The sequence below is a fragment of the Protopterus annectens genome, chromosome 1.part2 (assembly GCF_019279795.1).
Source record: "Protopterus annectens isolate FY-2018-M chromosome 1.part2, PAN1.0, whole genome shotgun sequence".
NCBI lineage: Eukaryota > Metazoa > Chordata > Ceratodontiformes > Protopteridae > Protopterus > Protopterus annectens.
In genome coordinates this window covers 817,713,156-817,736,920 of record NC_056727.1, presented here as the reverse complement: position 1 = coordinate 817,736,920, position 23,765 = coordinate 817,713,156, and the positions used below count along the sequence as shown (strand labels likewise).

General features: G+C 38.4%; 1 protein-coding gene across 2 annotated transcripts in view; it reads right to left on the bottom strand.

Moving 5' to 3' along the window:
• Window positions 1-23,765, bottom strand: part of FEZ2 (fasciculation and elongation protein zeta 2) — a 1,097,840-nt gene that overhangs the window by 153,037 nt on the left and 921,038 nt on the right. Inside the window, exon 6 of one of the 2 annotated variants that reach the window (XM_044059029.1) lies at window positions 8,528-8,608. The exons of the other annotated variant lie outside the window; for it this stretch is intronic. Coding sequence (XP_043914964.1) covers window positions 8,528-8,608 — 81 coding nt within the window. The remainder of the gene's footprint in view (window positions 1-8,527; window positions 8,609-23,765) is intronic. 2 annotated transcript variants of the gene reach the window in all.

Sequence of the window (23,765 nt, the reverse complement as noted above, 5' to 3'; positions counted from 1 at the left end):
GAATTCCTTATTTGGCCAGCATGTCTCCACAGTAGTTCAGAAAGCCTTTTATCTGGCTCTTCTGATTTCCAAAGGCATTTCCATTAGATCCAAAGAAGTTTAATTCCCATTTACTCATATCTTATCAAACCCATTACTGAATATAATGTACCTTTCGGCATGTATTTGTATAAACATATCATACAACTTGAGAGACCTCAGAGATTCATAACTAAAAAGACCACTGGCCTCAAAGATCTTAGCTACCAGAATAGACTGTTAGCCCTTTCTTCGTACTCAGTCTCTTACAGACTCCTCCGTGAAGATCTATGCCTAGTTTTTTGAGCTATAAAAGATTTAACCTTATTTGGTCTCCTATTCCTTCACAGAACTAATTGTTACTTGGTTAAAGGAACTAAACCTTCATCAGCACATAAGCAAGACATGTTGGTGTGACACATTCTTATTTCATCTTTTTCCTCAATTCTGGAACAAATTTCTACTACTTGTCAACCAGAATAGCAGCCTTGCCACCTTCAAGGTCAACAAAGATAATTGGATGGGCAGCCTCAAATTTTCCCCCAACCTTGTCTTCCTCTCCTTGAAGCTAAAGGCGACTTTTGAATATTTTTTTTTAAGCTAGGCTTGTAACGGTCTGCAGACTGATTGCCTAGTACTTACTTAGAACCTATGTCTGACTATTCATCTTTTCTGTGTGGTATAGTAATCTTGAAGTAAGGATACAAGTGTAGTGGGGATGTGGGAAGGGGGTGCAGGGGGCTTGCCATCCAGCAAAAACTATTTTAAAGTAGAATAGCAATTTTCAATATTCCTTGATCTCCTCTAGTTTTGCTATTTCTTTTACATAATTCTAGGACTCACAATTGCAGGGCTCAGAATTACAATTGGGAATACACTTGCTCTGCTCCCAACCGAAATTCACCTCCTACACCAGAGGTGTTTCTCTTGTACACTCTACCTGTAAATATAATCTTAAGTCAGTCTACACTGCAAGCTTCTTTGTTAACTGTACAACAGAATTACTAAGCAGTCCACATTTATATTTAACTTGCACGCTTTTTGTAAGTATTTTTTAATTCAATTAAGAGAAAAGTACAGTTGTGTACACTTACCATAAATGTAGATGTTCGAGTGTAATCACTGTTGCAGTCATTACATTTGGATTATCTGCTGGAAGGTTTCCCTCAGTCGGCCTGATTAACAAAGTCTTGGGTCCTGCGTCGGTTGTTGTCCCTTCTTCCATGACGTCAGGTCATCAGGGGTATAAAACATGCAGCCGATGCCATTACATCAGTTTTTCTTGCCCCAGATGTCAGGTGCCTCCCAAACGGGGAGCAAAATATATATATACATACATATATATATATATATATATATATATATATATATATATATATGGATTCCTATTACAAGAATGAAAGTTCATTACTTAGAAACTTGTAATAGGAAGCCTCACTTCTGCGAAAGTTCACTTTAATGAAAGTGAACTTTTGCGTAAGTGCACTTCACCGAAAACACTGCAGCACAGTGGAGGACATAAAAACAAGCTATGTCCTCCACTATGGTGTGACAGTCACGGACCTTAGGGTTAGGGCACGGGTTAGGGGAAGGGGATAGTTAGTAAAGCTATCCCCTTACCCTAACCCATGCCGTAACCCTAAGGTTCGTGACTATCGCACTATAGTGGAGGACATTGCTATGTCCTTCACTGCGCTGCAGTCATCACAGACCTTAGGGTTAGGGCACGGGTCATGGTAAGGGGATAGCCCTACGGGCTATCCCATTACTATGACCCCGTGCCCTAACCCTAAGGTCCGTGAGTACTGCACGGAAGTTCAGTACAACACCGGTTTGTTGTACTGAACTTCGCATAAGTGCACTTTCGATTAAGTGCACTTTCACTGCAGTGAGCATTCCATGCACTATTTCAAATTAGTGAAAATTCGATCTAGTGTATGGAACCCATCTATCTATATATATATATATATATATATATATATATATATATATATATATACATATATATATACATATATATATATACATATATATATATACATATATAATTAAAATCACAATAATATACCTCCAAACAAAAGCAAATACACCAAAAAGGCTTTTAAGCATAGTAAAAGAAAGTAGAGGTATAGTAAGAGAAAAACAGGGGGCTGGAGGGGGGTAATCAGGACTGCAACAGTGAATACACTCGAACATCTACATTTATGGTAAGTGTACACAACTGTACTATGTTCATCATGTTTCACTGTTGCAGTCATTACATTTGGGTAGATTCCCAAAGCTATGGTTGGGAGGATGGATTTATACAGCATTAGGACCAGCAATAAGGCCCTGCAAAACAGCAGTGGCAAAGCCAGCTCTGGATTTAGAGAAAATAGGTAAGTGATAATGCTTGGTGAAAGTATGAACTGAACTCCAGGTAGCAGATTCTAGAATATCACTGGTGGGAACACCTCTGAGAAAGGCTGTTGAAGTAGATGCAGCCCTGGTGGAATGAGATCTGATCCCCTGGGAGATAGGTTTTCCATGGTGCTTATAACAGAAATGAATACAATGGCTTATCCAATTAGAAATGGTTTGCTTTGAAATAGCCTTCCCCTCCCTGCAGCAATTGCTACCAGCAGTTGTTCAGAATTTCTTCGAGATTTAGTCCTGTCCAAGTAGAATCTAAGTCGTCTTTGTACATCTAATGAATGTAGAATCCGCTCCCCCCTTGTTCTGTGGATTGGGAAAGAAAGTTGGCAAATGAATGGACTGATTAAGAGCCACACTGGATACCACTTTGGGCATGAATGATGGACTGGTCCTGAGAGACACCCTGTCCGCATGAAAGATGATGAAAGGCTCCACTGCCATAAGGGCCTGTAATTCAGATATCCTTCTAGCTGAAGTGATTGCTAAAAGGAAGGCTGTTTTCCAGGAAAGAAATTTTAAGTCTGCAGTAGCAGCTGGCTTGAAAGGAGGTAGAGTGAGTTTCTCCGATACATAGTCAAGGTCCCAGGCAGGGGTTGGAGCTCTCCTGAGTGGTCTCACGTTTTTGGCCCCTCTGAGATACTGCTTTAGAAGAGGATGAGAGAAGAGGGGGGGGTTCTGTGTTGTAGTGAGCTGAAATAGCTGAGGCATGGACTTTTATGGAAGAAAAAGACAGGCCCTTGTGAAGCATCTCAGTTAAGTATTGCAAAATCTGAGGTAAACTGGGCACTGCTGTGCTCATCCCTTGAGATTGATTCCAGGCACAGAATCTTTTCCATTTGTCAGCATAAGATTTTCTAGTACTAGGTCTTCTCGCCTCCAAAATTACATCCATCACAGGTTTGTTGAGGGATGCTAAGGGTGAATTTAAGTGATTAGCCAAGCTGCAAGATTCAGTGTTTGGAGCTGAGGGTGCAAAATTTGGTTCTCCTGCTGAGACAGTAAGGAAGGTGTCTGAGGCAGGTGCCACGGTGAAATGTATGACATACTACGCAGGAGCGGGTACCAGTGTTGGCGATGCCAGTCTGGAGCAATCAAAATAATTTTTGGTTTGTCCTCTTTGACTTTTAGTAGAACTTTGGAGAGCAGAGGCAGAGGGGGAAAGGCATAGACTGATAGGTTTTTCCAGCTGAAGGACAGAGCATCCACTTTCCAGGCTTTTTTGTGATGAGTTCTTGTGCAAAATTTGTCCAACTGGTAGTTCTGTGGTGAGGCAAAAAGATCTATGTCTGGGCTCCCCCATTTGCATGTCAACATGTTGAAAGTCCGTGGTTCCAGTTTCCATTTGTGTGGGTCCATGAGATTTCTGCTTAGTTCAGCTGCCAGAACATTCAGCTTTCCTGGCAGGAATTGGGCTTGTAGTTGTACTTGGTAGCTCAAGGCCATGTTCCACAATGCCATGGCTAGTCTGCAGAGGGGGTAGGAATGTGTGCCCCCCTGCTTGTTTATGTACCACATAACCGTGGTGTTGTCCGTCTTTATCAGTAATTGTCCTGGATGAAGTTAGTTCTTGAAGGCTGTCAGTGCATTCTGTACAGCTAGCATTTCTTTTTGATTGATATGAAGGTGCATTTGATTTGGGCTCTATTTGCACTGAATGCACTTCCCTGCCAGATGAGCCCCCCATGCATAGTCCAATGCGTCTGTAGTTAGGGTTTGGGCGGCAGGGGGTGGTGTGCATGGCAGTCCCTTGTTTTGGTGGCAGGCCTCTGCCCACCATAGGAACTCTAGGTGCAGGCAAGGTATGATAGGAATCATTGTTTCCAGGCTGTGACAATGTTGACTCCATAAACTAAAGTACCACTGAAGTTTCCTCATATGCAGTCTTGCATATGGAATTAGAAGAATGCAGGAGGCCATGAACCCCAAGGCTTGCAGTATTTGCCTTGCAGATGGCAGGGTTTTTGTGGCCACCTGTTTGAAGTATGTCACCAAATGAATTTGCTTTCCTGGTATAAGGAAAGCCATCTGGGCAGTTGTATTCAAGCTTGCACCCAGGAATGTAATTTTTTGAGAGGGTACCAGCTGAGATTTCTTTTCGTTTATGGTGTACCCTAGACAGGTTAGAACTCTTTTTACAAACGCCAGATGTTTTAGAAGAATGTCCTGGTTTTCTGCCTGAATTAGACAATCGTCCAGGTATGGATATATTTGAATATTTCTTTGCCTGCAAAATGCAATTAGTGGAGTCAGGCAGTTTGTGAATACCCTGGGCGCAGTAGACAAGAGGGCAGTGCAGAGAACTGATAATGCATGTAGCCTGCTTAGAAGCGTAGGTATCTTCTGCAAGATTCCCTGATTGGGAAATGCAGGTAAGCCTCTTTTAAATCTAGAGTTGCCAACCAGACATCCTTGCCTAGCATAAGAAGTAACTGGTGAAGAGTCAGCATCTTGAATTTTGGAATGTCCAGAAAGGTGTTTAGAATAGACAGGTCCAGAATTGGATGCCATGAATTGTCTTTACTGGGTACTAGGAAAAGTCTGGAATAGAAACCTTGTCCCTTTTCCTCTTCTGGTACTAGTTGAATAGCCCCTATGTTTAGGAGGGAATGTACTTGTTTCTGAGCCTCTGCCCACTGATTTGGAGGCAGGTCTGGCCACCCGTTTGGAGTTGGCAGCGTGTGGAAGTGAAATCTGTATCCCTGGGACACTATATTTAAAACCCATTTGTCCTGGGTTATAAGTTGCCAGTTGCTTGAATGAAGAGCCAGTTTTCCCCCCAAAGGGGCAGCTAAGATGTAAGTGCTAGGTAATTTTAAAGGGAAGTCATTGAGACTGTTTATCATAGGGCGGTGCCTTGTTTTTTCCAAATTTGGAAGTGGAAGCACCCCATTGCTTAGTTCTCTAAGTCCCTTGGGACTGAAACCTGGTGCTTTTGGACTGTCTGGGTTTGGCTGGAGTGGCCCTGGAAGTAGCTGGAAAGGACCAGTTCTTAGCAGGCCATTGCCTACTAAATCTAGGAGGTTGTACTTGTAAGAAATCTTTCACAGTTTGCATAGATTTAGCTTCATCTTCCATCTTTTTTAGAACTTCTTCAGCCTTATTGCCAAACAGGCGGTCCTGCTGTAAAGGAGCATCCAAAAGTTTTGCTTTAACATGATCAGGCAGAGATTGCTCCTTAAGCCAAGCATGCCTTCTAAGCACAGACCCAGTAACAGCAGCCCTGCAAGAGGCCTCTAAAGAATCAAAACTGCATTGTAAAGTTTGTTTGCCAACTTGTTCGGCTGAATGCAATAAATCCTGTAAATCTTTATTCTCCACACAGTCAGAAATCAACATTATTTTCTGTTTAAGTAGTCCCATAATATGCTGTTGATATTTTAGCATATGGAATTGACAATTTAAAGCCCTGATTGCTAAGGTTGCAGAAGTATAAACCTTTTTACCCCATCTATCCAGTGCCCTGGAGTCTCTATCAGAAGGGGTAGGATTTTTAGCAGTAGAAGCCTTAATGCCCTTGGGCCCCTGAGAAATGGTTTCAGGGTCCGCAACAGGATTCTTGAAAAGGAATTTGTGGGTCTCAGGAACCCTGTAGTACCCGTCTGGTTTGCTAGGGTCCGGAGGCAAGGAATTAGGGGCCATACTGGATTCCCAAAAACACATCATCAACAATGTCTAGTAAGGAGGTATAGCCAAAGGCCTATGCTGAGGAAGAAGAAGGAAATCCCTAAGCCTCTTTTTGGATTCAGAGAAATCCTGACTTTCCCAGTGGAAATGCTCCCTTAAGGTATGTAAAGTTTCCCCAAAAGAGAAATCCTCAGGCGGAGAGATAGAGGGAATGGAATCGTCTATATCAGAGTCCTCATAAGTAGATATGGACAAATTCAGATCATTACAAGAGTCAGAAGAAACAGAGTCCTGTTCAGAAGATTCATAGTCAAGTTCAATCCTAGGCCTCTTGGAGGGGGGGGGGGGGGTTTGACTATCCCTGATTAGAGTAATTAAATCTTCAGCCATTTTGATCATTTGCTTTTTAGGCATAGGGGCCTGAACATATGGCCTGGGCATCATTTTTTTAGACATAGATCGAGATTTAGACCTTAGTACTGAAGTTGAAAGTTTGTAGGCCTGAATACACCCTCAGAAGCCGGTGCCTGCTCAGCGGCTCTGGACCCATCCAAGGTAGAGACATCCGCGGGTTCCATATGTGAAGCATCTTGCGGCATACCGGATTCTGAATGGGTCTCAGTAGAGGCCTGCGAATCAGAAGTAGCGGGTATCAGGGGCTGCAAAAGCGTCTCACTGAGTACCGGTGAACTAGCGAGTGGCTTAGCAGAAGTGTCGTCGGCAGTTTTGGACCTCAATGGCCTGTCTCTGTCTTTTTCTTTGCGTTTTTTCGGTATTCCGGTAGTCGGATGGTTAACCGACGTCATTTCTGGATAATTAAACCTAGAGCCAAAATATTTAGAAGCAAAAATGTACAGATGATGGATAGTGTGCTGATTAAATAATGCACAAAACCGACAGCAAGTTATGTCATGGTCAGGGCCTAGGTAAGGAATACAGTACAAATGAAAATCCTTATGAGGCATTTGCTTCCCACAAGTAATGCTATTATTAACTTTTACTGACATCGGTAAGGAGCAAGAAAAAGTTTCCCCAACGGTGTACTTAGCTTTTAGTTGAAGACTTCGGTTCTGAAACTCGAAAACGTAAATTTCAGGAGTTGGCCGACTGGCACTTGCGAACTGCTTCTGCTTCGGGCACCGCGCAGCAAGAAAGACTGATGTAATGGTGTCAGCTGCATGTTTTATACCCCTGACAACCTGACATCATGGAAGAAGGGACAACAACCAACGCAAGACCCAAGACTTTGTTAATCAGGCCGACTGAGGGCAACCTGCTAGCAGATTACCCAAATGTAATGACTGCAACAGTGAAACACGATGAACATCAGCAGATGAAATGTACTACTCATACATCTCTAGGAAAAAAACTAATGTATAAAGACAACAATATTTGTAATCAATCTAAAAGCCTCAGGGCATAGCTATAGCCTTGATATTTTACAAGATAATTACTACCTCACATGTTGAAACTTTTAAAAGTTAAATGGCATACTTGCCCGTAGTCTTTCTAAATAAAGTATTTTGGTCTCTTTATTATAAACTACTATAATGCATTAATAGTGAAGCATTTCAGTAACGTTTCCAATACCTCTGTTAACACTACAATTTCATTAAGAACACATTGAATTCTCAGAGCATACATGTGCCAATCACAATATTCCCTCCATAAGAATAACTACATGTAAATCATAGTCCTAATTAGGCCCTAAGACAAAAAGGTAAGATCATTCCATGAGCATGCAGCCATGTGAGCATAATGCTTAGATCTGAATCGATGCACCCACTGAACGCTAGTGCTACTTTCAACAAGGAAATTAACTCTTTTACAATGATGTAGGCCCTCCATTCCAATTATCTAAATAGTTGAGTAATCCAAGCCAGGTATAATTAACGAACAAATGACATCAGACTACTTCCGATATTCTGAATATCCAATCAATGTCTTTCATGTGTGTGAGCTCTGCTTCTGAAACAAACTTCAGTTGTGTTAATTCTTAGATCATGAATGCTAAGCTTCAGGTATACACTTACTAAAAAATATCCCTGTGGAATAACATTGGCACAATAACTTGAGAATTTATCCTGCACTCAGGAGTTCTTCTAAACAGTTATGCTTTTTTATATGCAATTGTCTGCATGCAACAAAAACATTTTGCTACAGTGAGATGAGCACCTTACAGTTTTCAAACACCAAAAAAATGCCATGTACACAAAATACAATGAAATAAAGATCAGAGCATATGAATTTATACCACAACTGATTCAAGTTACCATCTAGTTGTTCTTAATGATCATAAAAGTAGGCTGACCAAGTCCACAGTATGCACACAATGTGCTTTCAATCACCTACTCCAAACCAGCTGTGTGATCTTATCATTGCTGGAATGGATTTCACTCTAGTTACTGATAACATGAAATAGAGATCACGTGAATGGATGAACAAGTTACGAAGATGGAAAGCCCAGCACCTGTTTTTCTCCAACTGAATTTCCAAACGTATGGCGGAAGCCATTCTGAATGACATTTGACAGTCCTTCCATGCTGAAGCGCTACAAGCATCAGAAAGCAGAAAGGGACAGAGAAAGAATATACATGAAATTTAAAGCTAGCAACAGTGACTCAAGGAGACGAGAAATGACAAGATGAAAAAAATGACCAACATAGACAGACACTACATTTAAGGAAGAAATGCATTACACATAATGTAAATGATTTTCAAATGCATGGGCATTGAAAGCAAGTATTCAGTGACAAATGTTCATCATGGCATGGTTAAATGGCTGGAGTTTAGAACCTACAATCAAACTATTTCATTAATGTTGAGATCTACTAATTACTGACTTACTGAATGACTAGTGACAGACAAAGGTATTCATCTTTCATTTACCTTAAATTTTGTTCAGTGCAAGCAAAATCTTTTTGAGAACAACACATCAATGCAGAAATAGAAACAGAATCAATAACTGCAACAGAATCAAAGGCTGCTGTTGGTTATTAAATGCTGTCAACACAAACTCAAAAGTGCTGAAATTAAAACTTGGTGTACTGGTCATATGTTGAGATAAAGCCCAGTTCTGTGATAACTTACCATAACAAATCTTCTAGGCAAGATTTATCAAAGTATCATTCCACAAAGATATATTTTACCAGTGCCTAGCTGCATCTACTCAATGTGACAACAGCGGCAATCTTTACAGTCAACCGTAGTGATGCAAAAGTGAGGTATTTGGTACATCCCTTTTCTCCACTTCCCAAAGACATTTCCATAGAAGGAAAAATCAAGGCATACATCCAAGGAAAGCTTACACTTGCTCTGAGAGAAGGCAGTAAATCCTGCTACATACATCAGTTTAATAATGAAGTAGAAAGTACAGTTGTGTACACTTACCATAAATGTAGATGTTCAAGTGTATTCACTGTTGCAGTCATTACATTTGGGTAATCTGCTGGCATTCTACTTGAGCAGGACTAAAGCTCTAAGAAAAACTGAGCAATTACTAGTGACATATGCTGCAGGATCAGAAGGCAAGGCTATTTCAAAGCAGACAATTTCAACATGGATAAGCCACTGCATCCATTTTTGCTACTTACACAATGGTAAACCTGTGCCCAAGGGCATTAGGTCTCATTCCACCAGAGCTGCAGCTACTTCAGCAGCCTTTCTCAGAGGAGTACCAACCAAAGACATTCTAGAGGCTGCTACTTGGAGTTCTGTTCACACCTTTACAAAGCATTATCATTTGCCTCTCTACTCTAAGTCCAGGGCAGGCTTTGCCACTGCAGTTCTGCAGGGCCTTATAGCCACACCTAATGCTGTTTAGCTCCAGCCTCCCAACCATAGCTTTGGGATTCTACCCAAATGTAATGTCTGCAACAGTGAAGCACAAAGAACATAGTACAGTTGTGTACACTTACCATAAATGTAGATGTTCAAGTGTATTCACTGTTGCAGTCCAGGTTACCCTCCCGCCATCCCCCTTTCATTCTGGAGTTTATCTTTCCTTCTCTATCTTCTACAACCTATGTGGTGTATTTGCTTATAGATGAAGGTAAAGTTTATACTGATGCATGCATATGTGTGTGTGTGTGTGTATATATATATATATATATATATATATATATATATATATATATATATATATATATATATATATATATATATATATATATATATTTGCTACCTTTTTGGGGGCACCTGACATCTTGGGCAAGAAAAACTAAAGAAAATGGCGTCGGCTGCATGTTTTATACCCCTGACGTCATGGAAGAGGAGACAGCAACCGACGCAGGACCCAAGACCTTGGAATTCAGGCCGACTGAGGGCAACCTGCCAGCAGATTACTCAAATGTAATGACTGCAACAGTGAAACAAGAAGAACATCTCTATAAACTCAAACAAGGAAAATAAAAGTGGGACCCTCTTTAAGTATACCAAAATCCTCCTGAAAATTTTGCAGTTACATTAAACTCTTTACAGATATATTCTGTCTACATCACGGTATGTCAGTCAATATATTATAAGAAACAGACCTACTGCCAAAGAGCAGGAAAATAAATTATGTGTAGATGGAGGGATATCAAAGAAGCTAAACAGCAGGCCATGCACTCAACAAATTTCAGACAAAAGGTACACAGTTTCAATCCCATCTGTAGAAACTTTTAGTAGCCTGCAACACAGCTCGGCCACAGTAACAGAAGGCTCGATGGACTAACCAGATTACAGAGCTTGCTGCAAAGAATGATTACAATTAAATAACAGAACAAATGCCTGGCATCACTACTCTAAGAAAATACATTAGAGATGCAGTCAGTTGTGTCATGGGGTTGGCTTCTACAAGGACTTGCTGACAAATGAAAACTATTTAATACGATGCAACAATTAATGGGAAATTTAGGTTGTATACAGATCAAAGTTCAAAAATCTGATGGCAGCTTTTGCTGAAAGAAGCAGGAATTTAAACACATTAATAAGTATAACAAACCTGGAGATCACTGCACTTTGGGGTGAATGTTCCCTCAGGCACAGAACACAGAGAATGTCTACTGGGATGTAGAGAACTCAATTTAAAATATACCATATCACAACCATAAATAACAAGTACTTGTCACTTGAGGTTAAACAGCAAATTTGTAAGACAGACTACTATTAATGCTAGGCAAATATCACAATATGGCAAGTAATCAGTGAAATATAATGGGAAGAGTGGAGGAATACTATGTTTAACAAGGCTCATACAAAAGCCACATAATGAAAATCTGGTATCTCTCTTTACTCAACATCCAAAGCTCTAGGTTCACATCTACTACTAGTTTGTTGTGCTTGTACTACAACTTCCTCAATTTTGGTAGACTCTTACTACAGTGAGTATCGCATTATTTTTTTAGTTGGCTCTTGCTAAAAGCAACTATCCACCCTATGACGAAGGGAAATACTGTCATCACAGCTATCTGGAATTTTGTAAATAATTATATGTCATTTGTGAATATCAACATGATTTACATAGAAGTGTGACAAAGGGAGATACTGCCAGCACAGCTTTCTGGAATTTTGTAAATGGTTGTGTGTCATTTTGTGAATGTCAACATGCTTCATGCAAGATGCTTGTGTTATAAATGTATTAGAGCTGTATATCACGTACATATCAAACAAGGTTTGTACAGACGTGCATGTTGAAAAGATGAAATAAATAAAGAAAAATATTCAAGCTAAGCTTTGCTATATTCCTGACTGTATCTAAGAGTATTACTATACCCTAGTTAACTTGGTTACAGAGCAAGGCAAATGTGCGGTTAATGGTTCCTGTCATTGTCAGATCCAAGACAGAATAGAGAATGCTGTGTCTAAGACCCCTCTCAAATTGATATCTCAAATATTACTGCTGGGATAGCTTGCAGAATGACATCATTTCTTGTCGTCTGACTCTATCCCAGGTGAACCCCTCACTGCTGGAATCTGGCAGCATTTAGCATCTACCTTTGAAAATACATACACAGACAAGGGCTTTTCCTCAGATCTTTGATAGATGCTGGAAGTCATAAAACAATAAAACACTTCCAAGACAATACAGAAAGCTTCTCAGCACAGACACTGTGTCTCCTTGCTGCCATAAAGTAATTTAATTTCAGATATTTTTCTAAAATTTACTAGACTGAAGTTAGCTTCCTGTATCCCAGTTTCCGCTGCTAAAATATATGCATTTAAACAGATACAATAGTGCATATACATTTCTGATCTCTTTCAGCAGGGCATACTGTGGCTACATCTTTAAGTTCAGTACTTTATAAAATACCTTTTCAATTCAAGTCTGTACAAACCTAGTTGGATATATACATGAAATATACCTCTAATACATTTGTACCACAAGCATCTCACATGAAACATGTTGACATTCACAACTGACACACAACTACTTACAAAATTCCAGACAGCTGTGCTGGCAGTATCTCCCTTTGTCACACTTCTATATAAATCATGTTGATATTCACAAATGACATATAATTATTTATAAATTCCAGATAGCTATATAATTATTTACAACATTCCAGATAGCTGTGCTGGCAGTATCTCCCTTTGTCAAACATCCATTTACTTTCACTACTTGCAATGAAAACCAACAGGCAATAAAAAGATCATAACTGTGACTATGATAGTAACCTACACTATCAGTTCAAGAAATGGATGTCAAGAAATTCACCTTGACAGCAAAGCTGCAGATGTGATAATTGATGTCCATTTCAAAAACAGTAAATTAGTGGGTTATGCTTGTAAATGTTTCATCTCCCACAAACCTCTTTACACTATTGAGGGTACCAGAATTTCTGAAAAAAAAATGGGATGAATGGCTAGGCTTAAAAGGGTCCCAGTGGTTACCAGCCTAGTACATACCTATGAACCTATAATCAGTGACAGCAATTCATAATTATTTGCAGTACGTGGAGCTTTACCAGCTAGTATGTACTACAAATTAGAGAAAAATAAAGTGTAGAACAGCAGATTTTTACAGCTTTTAAAGCTGTAATACACTTAACTGGTCACACAGACAGCAGTTAGTAGTGCACTTCTGATTCAGCAACAGCTTTAAAAGTTGTTACACCTTGCTATACTTTTGGGGGGTGTATTTTGGAAGGGGGTCAGTTTTTGGCTCTTTACAGCTGACCATCAGCTACTCCTGGAGGCCTTTCTTTATTCACCAGATCTACCAAACATCACTAATCTCCTGCAGGCTATTGCCAATCTATGTTCTGGACTGATGAGGAGGCTGAGCAACCCCAGGGCAGCATCACACTGCTGTCAGGGAGTGTTTTTCTGCTTCTAACCTCACATACCTTTGCTCATACCTGTCTTGTCTAAGGGAAGGATGTGCAATGGATTTGTTGGTAAATTACCCTGTCTCCACACTGCCCCAAAGAATAACACGCATTCTCCAGCTTGCACTATGGATCACCACACGCTGCAACCAAGTACATACACCCCCCACACCACCCAAGATGGGCATGTCCAACTTCCTTGTCTGCACTGTCAAGCACCCAAGCTGCTAATCAAAGTTTGATCACCTGGGTCATAACTGGAGCTTTATCCCTCTAAATCAGCAGTGCAGGTTTACTTTTGTTTTTTATCTGTGTGCCAGTGCAAAATGTATTACAGCTGTTAAAGCTCCAGATGTTGTTTCATGATGGTTGCCATGTGTATTCCAGAGAGAGTCAGAGTTACAGCAGCTTCAAAAGGTGTATAACAAAAGTTGTAAAAAAAACGGGCAGCCAGCGATAGATGGAAATCCAGAAGTTCAATAAAACAAACACTTAAAAACTATAAAAACAATAAGTTGTTGTGGGAGATGCTGTGTTTGTACATTCATTCATATAGGTGACAGATTCACCATCAAGGGCTAGCTTTTCAGGAGGGCCGATTGTGAGAGTAAAGCCTTGGTTTATATCACATTATGTCAACATTGCAGCTATTTGTATACAGGAAAAATGGAAAGGATAATTCATAAAAGGATTTATGAGCATCTCCAGGATATCAAAAAAGGCAAAATGACCAATGCTCTTTGTAGACACATAAGCGACCATCCTGGGCATGCTTTTAAATTTGCTGTCTTGAAGCAGATAAGAATTGATCCAAACCTTAGAGGTCCATGAAGGATCTTTTTGGAAGTCAGAGAAATTTATTGGCAAGTGTATTGGAATGCATACTGCTCATCAGGTATTAATGAAGAGGCCAGCATCACACTTGTTTAAAGTAAAAATCATTGAAGAGGTGACGATACTAGTGGCAGCATATTGATATTAATTGAAGTGTACTTGGGAGGGAAAGCAATATTCTTGGAGGTCACATAAAATTCATAAAATTTAATTCAATTTAATTTTAATTTATTTTAAATTTTATTATTAGGTTTTTAGTAGCTATGACAAGTAATTTGCTTTAAGTAATGTTTTTGTGTGGGTGAGGCAGTGGTAGGATGTATGAATGCCTGCTACTGAAGTAAAGGAGAGTTTATATGAAGAAGTTTTAACTTTGATTAAGGCGAAAGTGCTTATCGTCTTATTGATTTTATAGTTTTTAAGTGTTTGCTTTATTAAACTTCTAGTTTTCTGCCTATTGCTGGGTGTCCATTTTTTACAGGTTTGTGTTTGTTTACATGTCTTTCGGTGTATAACAAAAGTTATGTACTTCTCTGATGTCAAAGGAGTGTATAACAAGCTTATTGTTTTGACAATTTTGGACTGTAGGCAACAACTTCCTACACTACATACTAATTTCACAGCTCCATCACAGCATTAACAAAAATATATAAAATACAACACTATAAACAGGTAAAACAGAATGCACAGAAATAATTACTCTAAATTTAACATACACTGATGCTTATTTGAAATATCTGGAAGGAACATGCAACAAAATGCAGCCATCTAACATTACTTCAGTGGACACATGTGAAGAGCTACAGAAATCATCATTTCTCTAACAGCAGATTGCCCATCTTTTAGCCCAAAGACAAATTTACATGGAATTGGTCCATACATAGGGTCTAAATATTTCATAAGGGCTGATCCTTCTAAATGGTAATATAGTAACAGCATCTAAAATCCCAATGCATTTACTGCAAACACAGCAGCTAACAAGATTTTTTAAAGGCAAACCATGTGAATTTTAAAGGTAGACTTCACAGAAACACATACATTTTGCTAGGTAATTTAATGGATTTCTACAACGGCAAAGATGCTGATAAATGAGAAACTTCTGGACCACAGCCAATAAAAAACATGCTGAAACATACAAAAAACACTGAGCCACAGAAAAGTAGAACAAAATTCTAGACTTGGATCCCAATTTTATTTTAACCTTATGGCTTTGAGTTAAACTGTAAACAATGCATTTTTAACATAGCTTTCACTCCTCTCCCTTCTCCAAACTACTGCAATTTTTTTTACTGACCCATTTGCTCCTCCAAGCTCCTTGCAAAGGAAAATATCGCAAAGAAGAGGTAAGAGTCCGGGACCACAGTCATAATCATGTAACAGTTAAGAGACTGTTATGTACTAACAGTAGTCTCTGATCAAAAATGGTAAAAAAATTGTGAAACACAGCAATCAGGAACTTCTTTCATCAGCAGAGTATTTTACTTCAAAAACAAGTAGAAAGAGCTTTCATTCCTCACATCAAAGGATTTCAAAGTAAAGTCTACTAAGACCATACAAATCACTACAGTTCACATGGCACATGCAGTGACATGGCTAAAATAAATTAAAAACAGAATAAACATAAAATATACACCAAGAAATCAAAACTGTTTCAACAATTTCCTTTCTAACATTTAAAATGCATATTGTCATTTAATCAAAGCTTTCTATTAGATTAGCAATATTTGCCAATAGTATTCTCTACAATCTAAATGCCAATTTCAACTTTCACTTGCACATAAAAATAGTACTTCTTAAACTTCAATAGTAGCACATTTAGTTAAGGTAATTGTATTTTTTCTTTCATAATGCATTTGTACAATCAATAAATTCATACATTCAACTTTCCAGTAAAAGAACCAACACAGAATGTATAGCAAGCTGTGAATTCTGCCAGATATACTGTTTGGGTGGTACTACAAATGTAACATCCATCTGGGATATATATCTCGAGAGCATTCATGTTATAATTCAGCAGACTGTTCACCATAAATCTATATTGCGGGCATGTTCCATGACCCATGCAACCTTTATTTAAGAATATTGTCTGTTATCCAGTGACATGCAGAGTAGCGTTCTGTAGTGTACGAAGAACCACAGAAGAGTAATTTTTTCACATCTAAGTCACAGTTTTCTTCCTGTTTGACATACACCAAGTAGATGTTCTACAGACCTTTCTTGAATTATTTACTCAGAACTGATAGGTACTTTATCTATGGAGTACCTCCTAGTCATTTAAGCACTACTTCCCATGCAAAAGAAAACTGCTTTAAAGTCAACCTACATGTCCATCTGGTTTTAGCTGTATTTAATTTCATATACCTAAGATGCATACTTTCGAAATGTAACCACATCATTTTAGAAGCATTTTTGATACTTCTTGAAATTTCATCAACACTTTAACTTTCAGCCTTAGAAGTACATAAATTCAAAAATTTGATGGAATGTGCTTTGATGGTGGAAGGTGAACGTTAAAAAACAGAGAAGTTTGTTTCACGTAATCCACATAATTTTATAATTCATTATCACCACTTTTCCAAATCAAAAAATATTTTCTCAGTAAATCAAAATACATCAATAAATGATTAAATACATTACCACAGTACTCACTTTCAAAGGCATATTGTTTTTTTTTTTCTCAAAAAGCCATTAACAAGTTAAATAATTTTGTGGACTACAGTTGCCCCCATTGCTACTATTCTGACTTGCTTGCAATCTTGAAAAATTAAAAAAAAAACATATTGTGCAAAAGCAAAGCCAAGCAATCACTTACAAGTCTGATACCCATTCTATTACAAAACCCAACCATCATTTAACAAAAATCTTGGGGTATAACAGTTTAAATTGATGTGATGTCAGTTACGATAAACAAATATTCCTGTAACAATTCTAAATTTATCTTCATAATTAAATCTGCTGATTCTCAAATAAATGATTTTACTAACTTACCACTCACTGGCTTTATTTTGAATTCCCTGATAAATGCAACAATTGGCCTCAAAGGAGGGTCACTGACATGAATATTGCGTATACCACAGGTATAGAGTAAACTGGGAATAATCACATTTAAATATTCATATAAAGCTACAGCCATTGTTCCTTGAATCAACATATCATGCAAACACAATTCGACATTTTCATATGTTACAGACACATCATTCTTAGATACCTAGAAATAAAACATGACATCACCAAGTATTTCATACATTTCCTTGTACATATCACTATCCTTAATGACTAGTTATCCATCATTTATTTGCCTTCATAATCCTTATTTGTGAATTATTTATGAATTATTACTCAGATCATTCTAATCACACCTTTCACTGGCAAAGTATTCATGCATTTTGGGAGATTTTTTTTAAAAAGCTCTCAAGTTAGTTTTGCATGCCCCAATACATGCCTCAAATAGACTTTGTTGTAGTGTCATAAATGTACTTTTTTAAAATCATATGTTCAGCAGCTACATTTTCAATGCTAGCATACATTCCAGTTGCATCTTCCACATCTGATCACATAAACTTGTAATTGTTTCAATGATGCCAGTTCATTTAAATGAAAAAAAATTAGCTTCTTATGAAAAATGTGCAAATAGTAGGCTTCTAAATGCACATCTGACAAGCTGAATATATCAAATCCACTTATGTTGCATATTTTCACCAACTGAAACACTGGTTATGCTGTTTGCAGTGACTTAACTCTTTTTCATTATCCTGTAGTTATAACAACAATCCCCTGCTTCTCCTGGTGCTGTATGAATATTCTTCCTGTTGCAAAGGTGAAACCTCATGGAATGGCTGTTTGTCATTTGCATCCTTCTCCTGAACGGTTGCTGAACCTGTCTGTTCTGCCAAATGTTCATCTTTCAACTCCTTCTGTCGCTATCATTTGTTCCTTGTTCCTCAATGATTGCTGATTCTGTCTATATTGCCAAATGCTTCTCCTTCTGTTCTGCCTGTTCATATTACAATACTGGAGTGGATGTTTCTCTAAAAAATCTCCCACTTTGACTGGCTACATCTTTACTAATATTTATCATATCCATAGTAACTGCACGGATACATTCATAACAGTTCATGTCCCTTAACATTTTTCTTTCTTTTTGCTGTTTAAATACATTTTTTCTTAGTGGCTTTTATGGACTATTCAACTATTTCAGCTATTGAACGTTGTCTGGACATTGTGTTCTTCAATGAAGAAATTTGTTTTTCAAATGTCTTAATTAGTGTTTGCTACTGCCATTATATTGTACTTCTTAAGTAATTCAAACTAGCCTAATTCAGTTCTCTCATTTAAATCATGTCATTCAATTATTAGTTTGTGATTATGGCACCACTAGACAATTTTCATTCTTAACTCAAATAAAACACTTCCATGTGTTTAAGCACACATCAAATTAGGATACATTCCAAATAAATATCTTTATCATATTACTTTCCAGTTCAGTGAAATCAATACTTCAGCCCATCTCTTTACCTGTCTGAACACAAAATGGTTTTGCAGGAGGATGTAGCAATTACTGTAATGTCTATAACAAGCCAAAATTACAACCACTGTTATTACAGTGGTGCCAAGACTGATGCCTGTCTAAGGAAAACTGATTTAAAGATGTTACTTATTTTTCTCTCATTCTTATTTTGTACTTGTGACACATTTGGTCTGCAAACTGTATACAGGCATGTGACCCTTTCTCTTGTAAATGGAAATGAGAAGGGAAATGAATGAATCTAGTCATTGTCATTTAAAATATAACATCTTGCGCAGCGCAGCCCATGTTAGCTGGTCATAAACATTAATTCCAGGCAAATTCAAAGTAGTATCTGACTAGAACTGTGAAAAGAAAGCAGACATTAGAATGGAAAGATTCTTGGCAGTTTTGCATACAGGCTGCAAAAAATATACAGCATACATTCAAGCAGACAAATGTGTGAATACCCTGCAGTCTGCAAAAGGCAGTTATTGGTGCTAAATGCTTTGTGGATACCCTAGGGCTGTGGAAAGACCAAGGATACAGAACAGAACTGGACTTGTTAACCAGAAACAGAAAATGTTAATAGCTTCTGAATTTTCTGTGACTAGGAATACAGTGTTAGGCATCTTTCAGCCACAGAGTCCCCCCCCCAAAAAAAAAAAAAAACCTTAGAGGAGAAATGAATGGATAAAAGAGGCTGCAATGAGGCTGAGCATTTTGAATTTTGTGATGTTTACGTGAAGAGTTGAGAATGACAAGTCTAGAACCAGTTTCGAGGTTCTGTCTTTTTTGAGGTACTACAAAAATTCTTAAACAGAATCCTTTTCCTTTTTGATTTTCTGGTACAAATTCTATTAAGCCGTAGGACAGCATATGATGGGAGGAAAGCAGTGGGCTTGACTTTGAGGGTCGGGGGGGGGGGACACCAAGTTTGGAAGGAAATATTCTGCCATGTGATTCCATTTTGAATAATTTCTAATACCCAGAAATCTGATGTGACCTGGTACCCAAGAGAAAAGCAAAGAGAAGTATTTCTTGATAGATTTAAACAGTTACCAGGGAAGGGGATGATGAAAGAGGGGAAAACTCGGGCATTTTTCGTACAGTAAAAATTGCCCTGCCACTGCTTCCTGAATTGTCGTATCTTCTCTGTTTTTTTCATGGGATTTTTAAAAGCTTTTCTACAAAAAGGCCCAGGACTGGAAAGGTAGTTTTTGTTATATTTGGGAATAAGGTATTGAAAGATTTGTTTAACATCAATGATCAGTTTCACCCTTTTCATCAGGCATTTTCAAGAATTCCAGTGAACAGTTAATACTTTTGTTATCAAAGGGAGCATTCAGAATTTGAGACTTGACATCCTCAGGGAGATTATGGGACATTAGCCAGGCGTATCTGCACATAACTGATCCAGTTGGAGCAGCTCTTAATACTACATCTGCAACTTCATAACAGCATTTCAAAGCACATTTAGTGACTTCTAACACTGAAGAAATCACTAAGATTAATGAGGCTTTAATATCAGAAGCCACTACTATATTCATATCAGAAAAGGTTGCTAGAAGATACTTAACCATGTATGACTGATAGCCATTCCGAATGCTATGGTAGAAGATGTGTAAATTTTCTTCCTGTACCTGTCAGAAGCCCTGCAATTCTTATCTGAGGGCATATGGTTAATATCAGTGATGTATTTAGAGCTGAAGCATTTGGTTAAGGCAATAACAGATATGGGTCTTACCCAGGATTATGGAAAAATGAGGGACTTGACTGTCAGATGAAGTACATGCCTCATTAAAACATCTTTTAGTGCACCAATGACAAGACAGACAGCCAAAGGTGTAGGGGGGTTCGACCCATAAAAGTTCATAACATCATCTTTTTTAGATCAGATAACTTTTTCCTCCCAGTGAAAGAGATCTTTCATTCTCTCTGTGGTGTCAGAAAAAGAAACGTCTTCTACTGGAGATTCTGAGGAAATATGTTCTTCAGATTTGGACTACTGTGAATCAAAAGGATGAAACCAGAGAGGCATAAGCTATCCCAAAGTCCTCTATATTAGACCGAGAATCACTGTCTGAATGAGAGAGTGATCTCTTCACTTTAGACTGAGAAGGAGATGGTGAGGCAGTCTGTAGTGACTGAAAGGCCTTCTAAAAACCTTTGGCAAAGGAAAACTATTCCTCCTTGGATTCCTTCACTGAAGGGGTTGTATGAGGAGAAAGTGCAGTTGTGTAAGTAAACTTCCCATAATGGCAGATTACTGAATGATGACTGCTGCAGTAGCCTTAGCTATTTAGGTTAAATGACAAAGATGTACAGTGCAGTTGTGTACATTTACCATAAATGTAGAAGTTCGAGTGTATTCACTGCTGCAGTCATCACATTTGGGTTATCTGCTTGCAGTAGCCTTCAGTCGGCCTATTTAACAAATTCTTGGGTCCTACGTCGGTTGCTGTCCCTTCTTCCATGACATCAGGTCATCTAGGGTATAAAACATGCAGTCGATGCCATTACATCAGTTTTTCTTGGCACAGATGTCAGGTGCTCCCTAATGGGAAGCAATTAAATCTATAAATATACAAGGTTATACCTCCAACAAAAAAGCAAATACACCAAAAAGCTTTTGAGCATAGTAAAGTAGAGTAGAGGTATAGCCAAAAGATGAAAGGGGGCTGGAGAGAGGATAACCAGGACTGCAACAGTGAATACACTCGAACATCTACATTTATGGTAAGTGTACACAACTGTACTATGTTCTTCGTGTTTCACTGTTGCAGTCATTAAATTTGGGTTGATTCTCAAAGCTAAGGAAGGGAGGATGAAGTTAGAGAGCATTAGGGCCAGCTATTAAGCCCTGACAAAAGATTGAACAAGCTAACCACTAAAACACAGCACAGACACAGTCTGACTGGTATCTTCAACAGCAAGAAAGTTCTGAATGTTGGCACCCCTACTTCTGCAGTTCTACAAGCAAACCCCAGGGCATAAAGTGTACATATAAAGCACCCAAAATCTTTTGACTACTGGCTGGACATCTGATCACTAGCAGGATATGTCCCATACAGCTTTAGCTATTACAGCAGTGATCTATTAAAGAACATCAGAAGTGATGACTTGAAATGTGTATAAATATTTGAGGCTAGTCTTTGTTCAGTCTTGTCTTTGTCTGGTGAATATTGAGGTGACCACTTCCATGTAAGTCGGCTATCTTCCAGTTATTTATTTATTATTCCATAATGATCCCCTCCATTGCCTTACAGATTACTGGCTCTGTTGAAGCCCAAAATTTCTGCAAGGGAATGACTGTTGTGGTCTTCTATTCATCGAGCAGACAGCCTGTTTTGAAGTTGATACTGAAAAGCTGCTATAGATGATCAAACAAGGCATGTCTCAACTTCCAAGATGGCTGCACACTAACAGCTTAATTTCAGTTCTCCCAGTATGAAAACTAAAACTCAGAAAAGAGAGGAGGTGAACTTATCTTTTTGAGTAAATTTCAGTAACTAGCTAGTACGTGAATTGCCTGGATGCCAGCAAAAAAGAAAATCAGAGAACCTGAAAGAAAATTAAACACAAAAGGTCAGGAGAAAACACTGATTAGGAAGAATTCTGCAGCTGTTTAGCAAAAAGTAGTGCAAGACGTGACTTCCAGTAACCTAGTGGGAAAAAATAAGTCAAATGTACACAGAGCCGATTAAAATAAATGAAACAATGAAGGACTATATCAACTCAAACAACAAAAGGCTGGAAAAATGGAATAAACTTTAAACAGATATTCAGATGAGGTGATAAAAATGCAAAAATCTGAGGTCAAAATGAAGAACAGGTTGGCTGAATATGAAACTGATCAAGAAGGGATGTTTCTGCAAGGACAGAGCACATAGGGAAAACCTCAGATTTTCTGCTGTACCAGGGAAACTAGAAAGAGAAGACTATATTAGTTTTATGAAAGCAAAAATAAGCAACTGGACTAGTATTACACAGCAAGAATGGTTAATTTAAAGGGCACATCATCTGTATGCTCCATGGGCCATGAGAAAGCAACCTATACCTTTAATAGTAAAGATGCAATCCTACCAGCAGAGTGCTGATTCTGACAAAACGACTGTGGAAGAACAAAGTACTAAAAGTGGGATATAGCAGAGTGTTTGTGAAAAATGATTACTCACTGTATACTAGGCAGAAGAGGAGTAAATGTATTCCACTAATCAGGGAATGCTGAGAAGCAGCCATAAAATTTAAGCTGTTGTATCCAGCTATTTTCTGAATAGTCTTTTCTGGAAGGTCAAAATACTTTTGATGCAGAACATGCTAAGAAGCAAACACAAAAGTTTGTCCAACAAAAGGGGAGCTGTGAAACAGGAGACACCTCTACTTCTTCTTCTGGTAATAAAGCTCAGAGAAACTGTGCCAGTGAAACCTTTTCCACTGTTTCAAAGGAAAATGCCTGAAAGACAGAAAAAAAGCAAAAGAGTTGAGTAGAAGAATTGGGAGTACGTTGGAAGTGAAGCTGAGACTGGACTTGGGAGATGGAGATCAACAGGAAGAAAACCATCAACTCAGAAACTGGCACATAAATGTGGTTTACAAAACATTCATTGTATTTGTGAAAATGACAGAACAAGTAAACCTGGAAATACTGGACTTTTTTTGCCTTTGCTGAACTTGTAGGGGACTCCAAAGCATATGCCTTACTTTATGTCATTAATGTTTAGAAGAACATTTAGGAGAGGGGAAGAAGGAGCATTAATAAGTACAACAAAATTTTGTATTTAACAGTAGTATTTTTATAACGGTCTATACTACAACGTCAAACTCACAGGAGTCCGAACATTGTAATATTGAACCCAAATGTTTGAAATACGAAAATAGCAAAGCTACAGCACACCGATTCTTTTCCCAGGGAAAAAAAATCGGTGCACCATTTTCGGGGCTTTGCTATTTCCTCCATTGTGGTGCAATCTTGGAGTTGGTATATTTAAGTGGGGGTAAGCCCACCACATAAGTTTATGTTTAAATTGCAAGTGTTTTTATTTTTTGGTACCGAAACA